Source organism: Cyphomyrmex costatus, unplaced genomic scaffold (genome assembly GCF_001594065.2).
Source record: "Cyphomyrmex costatus isolate MS0001 unplaced genomic scaffold, Ccosl1.0 scaffold135, whole genome shotgun sequence".
NCBI classification, from domain to species: domain Eukaryota; kingdom Metazoa; phylum Arthropoda; class Insecta; order Hymenoptera; family Formicidae; genus Cyphomyrmex; species Cyphomyrmex costatus.
The window spans coordinates 63,885-74,684 of NW_017275337.1; the positions used below are offsets into that span (position 1 = coordinate 63,885).

The following is a 10,800-nucleotide window of genomic DNA, read 5'->3' on the forward strand; positions in this document are numbered from 1 at the left end:
ACCACGTAGAAACAAGTATATTCTCATTTACCCGTTATTATACCTACTAATTCTTTGCAACTTATATTTCATATTTCCAAGTACAATATTTACTATCCTTAAATATATCTGTCTTTGCACTTTTTACACTTAAGGATGAAAAAATGAATTCAAAATAATGAATTAACACATTTATTATAAAAAGTTATTTAAATTTTTATTTAAACAAATATTCACTATTTCTGAACAAAATGAAAAATTAGAGAAAAGAATAATAAAAATAATAGTTTTAAAAAATTTTGATAATTTAAATTTAAAAAATGTTCCTAGATATTATGCGATTTCCTCTATCTCAGATATCTAACAATAAGTTTCGATTGAGAAAAGTTAAAAGATCATCTTCATACGTATTCTGAAAAGATATAGCAATAAACTGCTTTGTTAATTTATTGTGTAATATGTTTTCACAGTTGTAGAGCTTAAAACAGACATCAAAATGGGTACGGCGAACGCACAAACCAATTCAGGATATGACGATGCTCACTCGAGGGGAAGTTCGATCGACGCGTTCTTCACTGAGACAGTGATTCTTTTAACCGGCGCTACTGGCTTCTTAGGAAAAGCTCTTCTGGAAAAGCTGCTACGTTCGTGTCCCCGTGTGGCCACAATTTTTGTTTTAATCCGTCCAAAAAGGGGCCTATCCGTCGAGCAACGTTTCAAGGAACTACTGAGCAATCCCGTTCGTATACATATTACTACAAAAGTGATACAATTCTAAAATTAAATTGCCTAACAAAACTATTTTTCAACTTGATAGAAAATTATATTGATTAATCGAATCATATTGGCAAAAAGAAAGTAATACTTTCAAAAATATGATTAAATGTTATTTTGTCATTTTTGTCACATAAAAATAAAGTGTCTTTCTTAAGTTGAGATGATTTTGATATCCTCATATAACGCACAAACTAAATTATTTTGAACTGTCAACGGACGGACTATGAAGTTAAGTTAGTTCCCTTTTAATGATATTTGTATAAGCTAATTTCTTATATGTATATGTATACCTAACGCATTCATGATAAAACTTGAAAATCATTTTTTTATTCATCATATTTTAAAAACAAATGCAATTACAAATCACATCTTTGCTTTAAAACTTACAATCAATTCATAAATCGGTTATATCTATAATCTAAAATAGAAAAATATTTTTCTTGTCTATCATCGTTAGAAATATCAAAGAAAATGAACAACATAGATTGAGCTAATTTAAATTTGTAAAGAGCGCACGAGAATTTTTAAGGCTATTAAACTAGAAAACTTTTTATATTTACCACAATATATTTATTGAAAATTATACGAGAATTAACATTAACTTAAAACGAATTTTTTGTTATAATATTCTTTATGTTATAATATTCGAGTCGACCCTTCTTCAGTCTAAAACTTATTAGAAGCTGAAGAGAGAGAGAGAGAGTCTCAGAAAATTTTTAAAAATATTCACTTTATATTAAGAATTCGATTTTTTAATAACATTATATCTTACGGAAACTCTTACATAGTTACTTTTATCAGTAATTAGTCCTCTGTAAATTTAATTTTATTGCATATACCTATGCCAGATTTCTTATGGACGTAATAACATACGCACTTATTAAATTAATGCAATATCGATTTCCTGCAACGTCCCTAGAACGTTTTAAATATTTTACCTGTAATGTACTTATGTCTAAAGTGTCAAGTTTTCATTGAAAAGTACGACAAAAGGTCGCAATTGTCGCCGTTCTCACAACTCTCTAAAACTATGATATATTAATCTAAAATCGTTATTGCATTCAATACGTGTGTGTGTGTGTGTGTGTGTGTGAGATGAGTTTGATAAAAAAGTCACGTTTCTTTTTAAGACTTCTAAGTATATAAAAAAATTTTAAAGAATATTTTTTAGTCATTTTATCTATAGTGTTCAATCAGCTGAATATCTTTGTTTTAGACTATTTCTTCGAAAACTCAACTATTTTCGGAATATAAATAACTAAAAAAAGTTTGATTGCAAGTTTAAAACAAATTTGTTATACATATCTATATATTTATACCAGAAAGATTGTTTTTTTCTAAAAATTTAAAAAACCACTCAAGTTATATTTTAATGAAATTTTAAACATATATATATGGGTACAACATTTTATTAAAATAACCTGAACTGTTTCTAAAATTTTTGGAAAAAACGAAATGTTTTCTTCAATTTTGACACATGTGTCTTTGAAACTATAATAATAATAAGCTGTTTCGAACATACAGTCATATGAAGTTTCCATCTTGAATTTATATGAGGATTTACTTCTTAATTTTTTAAAGTACTTAGTACTCATATCCTGTATATGTAGTACACATATATAATTTTGCGTTCGATATTTTTCCGCGCGCTCCTCGTACGCTCTTACGAAACAATATGAGAAAGGTGCTTCTTCCTTTGACAGGTTTTCGACAGAATACGATCAGAATTTCCGGGCACATTGAACAAGATCCTTCCCGTAAAAGGTGACGTGGGTCTGTCAGAGCTAGGGCTGCAACCCGAAGACAGAGATATGCTGATACAGAGAGTTAACATCGTGTTTCATAGTGCGGCCACCGTGCGTTTTGATGAGCCGCTAAAAATCGCCGTCGATCTGAATATGATGGGCACCGATCGTATGCTGGACTTGTGCAAGCGCATGACAAATCTTATTAGTGTCATTCACGTCAGCACGGCCTACAGTAATGCCGATCGACGGGAAATTGAAGAATCGATATACATGTAAGTTATACATACATGTGATATTTATATGAATAATATAGTACTCTCTCTGCTACTACATTTTTATATTAAGGACTGTTTTATACTCACATACAAATGACATACGTTGCCTAATAATATATTATTATTTTTCAAACAACATCAAGCGATCAGTGTAGACTAGTAATCAATAAACGGTTGGTAAATCCTGGCAAAAAACTTGTTAGGCTTGCGGTTGATAATATTTTCAATTACTCATATGTTTCTATCATATGTAAAGGAAGGTGAAAGTATCGTGTCACAGTATCGACAAGTTCATACATTAAAACAATATAAATGGAAAAATGCAGGTCGTAGATATGAGTGAAGCATTTTTCTTCAAGAATATACATAGTATCTGATAAGCAGAACGGAATAGGGATCTAATGACTGAGTTATAAGTGCATACATTAGTAAGACAGCTATTTCTTGCTAGCAATCTTGTTACGATGCAATATTCATTGCATATATTTTTCATTGTATGCACAATGTAAATTGTATTTTATTACTCTTTGTCAGTTCGTATTTCGATAAAGGCATTTAAAAACACTCTTAAAGTTCGCTCAAATTATTGGTAATTATAATTTACGATTATCAACAATATAATCGTAACAATTTCATTCATAGTTTTATATGAATCATATCACCTAAAGTTCGCACGTGCAGGAGCGATTAGATTTTCCGTCACATCTGAACCGCGCGCACTTTGAGCGATATAGGTAATTCGATCACGAGATGATTAAGTGATTATAATTCAAAAACTATTAAAACTTCGACATTTTAATATTAGAATTTTCATCTTAAAATAATCTCAACAATCTATCCTGTTATACGGTCTTTACTGAACATCCTCTATAAATATACTGAAAAGAAAATTTGTTCACTTGAGACTAGATTAGTTCAATTTATCTTTATTTCTTTTATTGAAGAATGAACGTATTTAAGTAAAATTATTTAATAATATATTTAATTTAAATACATTCTTCAACTAAAAATATATGATCGAATTAATTAAATTAAATCAAATTAACAACTTTTCTCAGTGTATGTATGTCAAGATGTGGCAAAAAATGTTAACAGCATTATTAACAATCAATAGCAATACAATAGAAAATAATCTTCTTAATTCAATAATAATATTAATGAAACAAATAACAACAAATAAGTTAATAAATAACAAATCAAATTAAATAATAAAATAATATTAAATAATATTTTATTATAACAAGAATATGCGTTATTTATTTCACTAATTGTTGAATTAATAAGTGTTAAATAAGTTACTTTCATAACATACATTTAATATAAAATAAGCAAATCATTTTGCTTGTTTCATGTCTTTGTTATTCCTTTAATTTTACTTCCCTTGTATAATTTTATTGATTCTAACTTTTGTCACGTTTATATCTGTTTCTTTACTCTCAACAAATATTATAAGTTATAACCGCATGTACAATTTTATTCATTTTATCGTACTCTTATCAATAAGATTATTTTCGATTAGACTTGTTGTTAACAAATGTTCTTAAAATACCATTTTTCCCACATACAGTATAAAAAATTAAAAATAAAATTTTGTCTTTAATTCTGATGCTAAATTACAGATCATTTAAATTTCTAAAGTGTGCTTGATAATGGCTAATGTTACAGCACGGAGGTGAAGCCATACACGGTGATCGATATATGCGAAAATTTGAACGACGAGACATTAGAAATAATAGAGAAGAAATTGATTGGCAAACATCCGAATACGTATACGTTAACGAAAGGCTTGGCGGAGCAGATTGTGATGTCTAAAGGAAGTGGTTTACCAATCGCTATTGTACGACCAAGTATAGTCTGCGCCGCGTACCAAGAACCATTTCCAGGATGGATAGATAATACTTGCGGTATTACAGGTACGGGCGCGCGCGATCATAATTAACTATAATTGTACCAATTAATTATACTAACATTATAATTTCATATTTAACAATATAAATATAATGTAATACATGTTGTACATAACAGTTACATTGTCGAATGTAAAATTAAAACATTGATAATAACATGTTACTCTTAATTGATGTTTACTGAGTTATTTTTAAATTTAAAAAACTTAAAAAGTTTTAAAGCGATATTTCTCACAAAAGAGTTCGCAACGTGATTTAAAGTGCATATGTTTGACTTGTTAGGACTATATATGGACGATATATTGGGTCGGGGAAAAAGTTTTTTTACGTATATGCAAAGGACATTTATTTCATAACATCTTCGTTAAAAATAAACGAAAGTTAAATTTAAAAAAACAATTTTCAAGCTTGAAATCTATCTTGCGAAAATTTCGTAATGGGTTGAGAAAAGATCCTTTTACATATACCGTAAAGTGGGGCTAAGCGAGCCACGTGGGGTAAAGCGAGCTGCATGTGAATATTTATTTACGAACTCTGAATTCTTGTTATTACTTATTCGGATAGAACTATAAGCACTGCGGCATATTGTAGTGTAAGTGTGATACTTTAATTTTCCCCAGTTTCTCATTGACATAATTTTAAGCTATTTAAAGTATTTTTCTCATTTTTTTTTCGAATTACACAGGTTTTTTTCGAATCATTGAAATTTGAAGGGTAAAGCGAGCCATGGTTCGAAATTACAAACCGGCAACAAGATCGTCCCGCCTTTTTAAATACTCCTCAGGACAGATGGAAAAAGCGATCCATGAAGCCAAGGCGGGTCGACTAAGCATTAACAAAGTTGCTGAAAAATATGATGTTCCTGCTCTAGGAACGTTAAGGAATTTTCATTATTGTTTGAGAATTGGAATTTATGAGTTAATTTATAAGTTGTAAAACATGTTCCTGACCTCTGTTTATTGTTAGAAACGAACTTAAGTTCGTAATCATTATAAATTTGTCGTTTCAATCGAACCTAGTTTCGCATTTAAAACAAATGGCTCGCTTAGCCCCACCTTGCGGGGTAAACCGAGCCAGGCTTTTGCCATTAATAATTCAATTCCTATGCTTCCGATAAGCGTTGTAAATAGTTAATCTGAAAGTTAACATGTCTGAGATTATATATTCAAAGCATCAGAATTTAATTTAATGTATTTAACCTTTTTTCACGCGAAAAACCTTAAAAACCGGCTCGCTTAGCCTCACTTTACGGTATGTAAGAGGATTTTTACCTCAACTCATTATTATGTTGTTGAAAAAAATAATTTATTTCATGGTTGACCTCGCCTTTTTTTCGATACAATAAATCTTATAATATATTTGTTTATTAAAAACATTTATTTTCCATTTTGAAAGCGTTAAATATAAAGTCTATTGACTTTAAAAATCAAAATAATCAGTAAGGTTTAATCTTTTCTTTTCAGTTATCGTTAATACATTTTTCAATTTGACAAGTTATTATTAGAGGAAATAAATATTCTTCATAAATAAATACAGATTTATTGTACTGAGAAAAAATGAGATTTGTCACGAATTGAATTTTTTTTCACAGCATAATTTCCATAGCATATTTTTTTAGCATACATGTGCTACATTTTATTATTTGACAGGTATAATGACAGAAATTGGTAGAGGCACTGTTAGAAGTATTGTATGTAACGCAAATTTAGTGGTAGACGTTGTACCTGTCGATTTTGTTGTGAATACATTGATTTGCGCATCTTGGCATAATTTTGTACAACATACTGACACAATAAGGGTTTACAATTGTACCAGCAGTACACTACATCCGATTACGTGAGTATACAGCAATAAACGTAACAACAATATACATAGTAAAATAATCAAATAAATGTATACTCGACATGTGCGTGCGTGCGTGCGTGCGTGCGTGCGTGCATGCTTACGTACGTCCACGCTCGCAGTGACAACCAAAAAGTTGAAATATATTAAATCGAGGAAAAGAGTAAAAATTATGTCCAGATTAAAATTATGTGCAGATAGCATCTTTTAATATCTCTGCTTTAAGTGGTAAATTCTATTAATAAATTATTTGTTTAGTGGTTCGCCATTACGCTATGATGACACAATAGTCAGCATTTATTATAACATATATACTTTTAATATTTTAACACTTTCAAACATTTTGAAATATATTCTTCTTTATTTTTCTTAAATTTGAAAATGTTATTACGTAAAATTAAGCATATATATTTGAATATATTATTAATTATTTATCATATTTTATTTTGACTGTATATATTTTGAGTGCAAAGTTAAACAACAATAACATGGCATTTTGCTAACGTAGTCTCCTAAGCGTGTTGATATAATGCTCTGTTTATTTTTGTTTTGTTAATATTTAATTCATATAAAGAGTCTATAAAATGTTTTCTAAAAATTTATACAAATCATACAAAAATTCTAAGAAATTATGTGAAAGATTGTAAAAAAAATGTTCACCAGCATCAGTTTTGAAAAATTGATGAGAAGCAATATCTTCGTTATTATGTATTTTTTGTTGAATAGGATCAGTGAATTTGATTCGATGCACTCAATATGCATTAGTCCACATTAGTGTGTCTAACCGAATTCACTATATTATACGTATTCTGTCGTTATATGTATATGTATTGAATCGTTATAGATGGGGCGAATTTGGATATCTCACGAGGAAACATGCTTTACAATCACCATCAAAGTACGTGATGTGGTATCCGGATTTCACATTTAGGACAAACAAATTTATTCACGCTATCATAGTGGCCACGTTGCACTTTTTACCTGCATTCATCATAGACCTTATATTAAGGGTCCAAGGTTGTAAACCTATGTAAGTATACCTTCTCTCAATTTTAATCGTGTGGAAATTTAATTCAATAGCAATAAATATGCTGTTTTCTTTCAGAATGATGAAAATCACTAAACGATTTGAACGTGCCGCTAAAACCGGAGAATTCTTTGCGATGAACGAGTGGAAATTTCATACAGATAACATGATGAAACTGGTAAAATTTGTAAAAGCATCGGAAGAATGTAGCAACTTTAATGTGGATATTAGAAATGTCGATTGGGATGTATTCTTACATCAATATATGTTAGGAATTCGAAAGTATATTTTGAAAGACAACCTAGACACGTTAAATAACGCCCGAAGTCGATTATTAAGGTAAGTCTTTCAATTTCATACCTTACAATTCTTTCAGGTTCACAATATACTATGTGAGACATAAATCAATTGTAATGATGTGTTACAGGTTGTATTGGATGCATAAATTTACCAAAATATTCAGTATATTCGTGTTATTAGGAATGATCAGATGCGCCGGTCGGTGATGTCATCGAGAGCTTGAATTGCGATGCGCGCGATCCGAGAAACGTTGCAAAAATATAGTAAGAAAAAATATTATGAGAAGAAGCTGTGAAGGCTTACGCCTTATTTTAAAGACTACAACTTTCGTCAAGTACTAATATACTAATTTATCAAATATTGATGAAAGAGATAATATTTTGAAAAATGTTGAAAATACAAGATTTTACAAATATATTACATATATAGACTTGGCCATGAGTGTAATACTCAATTTATTGCATCTTCTTGGAAAGAGCAATAAGTAAAGCCACAAAAAGACAAAATATTAATAAATTATAAATTGTTATAAAAACTATATAATATAAACTAACAAATTATTAACAAAATTTTAATTATATATTATATATGTATGTATATATTAGAATATATTAAAGATTTTAAAGAATTATTTTGAATCGTAGCCCTGTTTCTCTTTATTAGTATAAAATTTTAATTGTTTCTAAAAATAAATATTATTTTTCAATAAAACTATTTTTCATTTATTTTTCATTTAATATAGAACGTTTATGTCAATTTTTGTAAGCGTCTTATACTTATGACCAAGACTATATATTATAATAAAACTTTTATTTAATATGTAGATTCACACTTTTCACAATACTGAATTAAACTTGGCAAGACTGTTTCAATTTCTTAACGTATTGTTATGCCGCGCGTCTGTTTCGCGAGCCCACGCGATCGCGCACTCTCGAACCGCGAATAAAAAGACATGTGTTTACAAAAGAAGAACAAAGAGTACTTTATTATTCGCGCGTTCTTTTTTTATTTAGTTTTACAAACAGAACGAAATCGAGTATAATTCTAAGGATCACAGCAGTAGGAAAAATGTCCACACGAGGCGACCGCCAGATTCAAAATTCATTTGACAGCAGAGGTACGTTCAGAATCGTCGTCTGGATGCACCCAGATGTTGTTTTATCCTTGTTGTTCACGAATGATAAACAAGAATAACACGACACCTGGGTGCACTCAGATGATGATTCTGAACGCAACCCTAAGGAGCTATAGTCGTCCCGACAACGCGCTCTTTACTTGATTCTTTCGAAAACGGCATAACATCGGCACGGAGCGGGCATAACAGTACGATTGGCACATGCATAAAAATAGGTCCATTTTCAGCTGTTCTATCGATATGCTCAAAGTCCCATCAGATGACAGAGAATTAAAAGGACTTGCAAACTCTCCTTTATATTAATCCACATCAAAACATTTCTTCTGCAAATAGTTATCATATTGCTGCATCATAAAGGAATATAATGTATTTTAAACAATTGCAAGATATTTTTAAAAATATGAGGGAAATGAGAAAAAGCCGTAGATTTCTTACTAAATAATCACTTTATGTTTTGTATCTCATTTAAATTATCCAATTTTTTGAGCCTTTTTAATGTTAAAATATTAAGGTAAAATGACATTTCTGCTCAGAGACCAAATATATCGAGTGTATTATATGCATACATGATCTAAACTATAGTACAAAATGAATAATTGAAATTTTAAATGTAATAATATACTTGCGAAGACTGATTTTAATCAAATATTTTAAAAACGATATGAAAAACAAAGATCTACATTGTTGCTTTGTTAATTATTATGAAAATCGAAACAAAATTATTTTTGCTAATCCCATACATCTTAATGATTAAATTAATCAATTATATGTATATCACTCTCAGGAACAGATACATTTGTTTGTAATCAAAAAGAAAAAAAATATTTTTTTTAACACTTAAATCGTGTGAGAAATATGCGATTATCGCTTATTCTAAAATTAAACCAGATATTATATATTCTTTTCACGAAGAAAATAACTAGAGTTAACGCAACTCGTGAGTCGCTCGTTATTTATTAAAAAGTTATTAACGAAATAATTAGTATAAAGAGAATGTAATTTTTTATCATAAGGTATATATTTTACATATATTCTGTTAAATAATTTACACAATACTGTTCTTTAATGTTAAAACGGAATAAATAATGAGACATTTCACGCGAAGTAAAATTCACTCCCATATTCCCTCCTATTTAGGGATTCGACTTTCTGTGCGAAGTGAGACCGGTCCACCCCACGTAAAGCGAAGTCATTTCCAGCTCCCCCAGAAAGACTACATCGGCCATTGCCTAGTAATTTTTTATTGCTTTATCAAGGAGAAAATTTTTAATTTTATACGTTTTTAATTTTATGTATAAAAATCAATGTCATCAAAACGATCATCCCCTGTTCGATATATTTACTAAATTATAGTTTATCATCACTTAAATTAACATAAACAATAATAAAATTTCCATAACAAAAACAGAAAACGTGTTCGCTTTGTTTAATCTGGCTGCATCCGGGGAGCGCGTACTTAGCGCTGTTATGTCACTTTAATCTCTGTGAAGTTGACTCCACTTTTTCAAAATTTGGAAAAATTAAACAGAATTCTGGTTCTAAGAGTTCGAAAGTTCTATGCTGGTTTTAAAAAGAATTTCGTCGATTAAAGCACATGACAACACCATTTATGTATAGGGGGGAGGCCAATATCACTTATATTTTTTGAATTTCGCTTGTTTTTTCCAAATTTTAAAAAAGTGGGGCCTGCTTCATACAGGTGTTATCGTTTCTTCTTCAAGTGCCATACACTGTCACAGCGCGCGTAAACACCTCTCTCTTATATACCTATATACTCGCACGTTAATTGATTGTACATATACACAAGGTA

At 29.8% G+C, this 10,800-nt stretch overlaps 1 protein-coding gene across 1 annotated transcript; it reads left to right on the plus strand.

Moving 5' to 3' along the window:
* The first annotated feature begins 466 nt into the window (after positions 1 to 466).
* On the plus strand, positions 467 to 8,061 carry LOC108782838 (putative fatty acyl-CoA reductase CG5065). Its single transcript, XM_018551219.1, has 7 exons — positions 467 to 718; positions 2,460 to 2,776; positions 4,445 to 4,692; positions 6,336 to 6,522; positions 7,373 to 7,558; positions 7,634 to 7,894; positions 7,983 to 8,061. Exons 1-7 carry the CDS (start codon positions 476 to 478, stop codon positions 8,059 to 8,061), a joined length of 1,521 nt encoding a protein of 506 aa, XP_018406721.1. The 5' UTR covers positions 467 to 475.
* Positions 8,062 to 10,800: the final 2,739 nt, after the last annotated feature.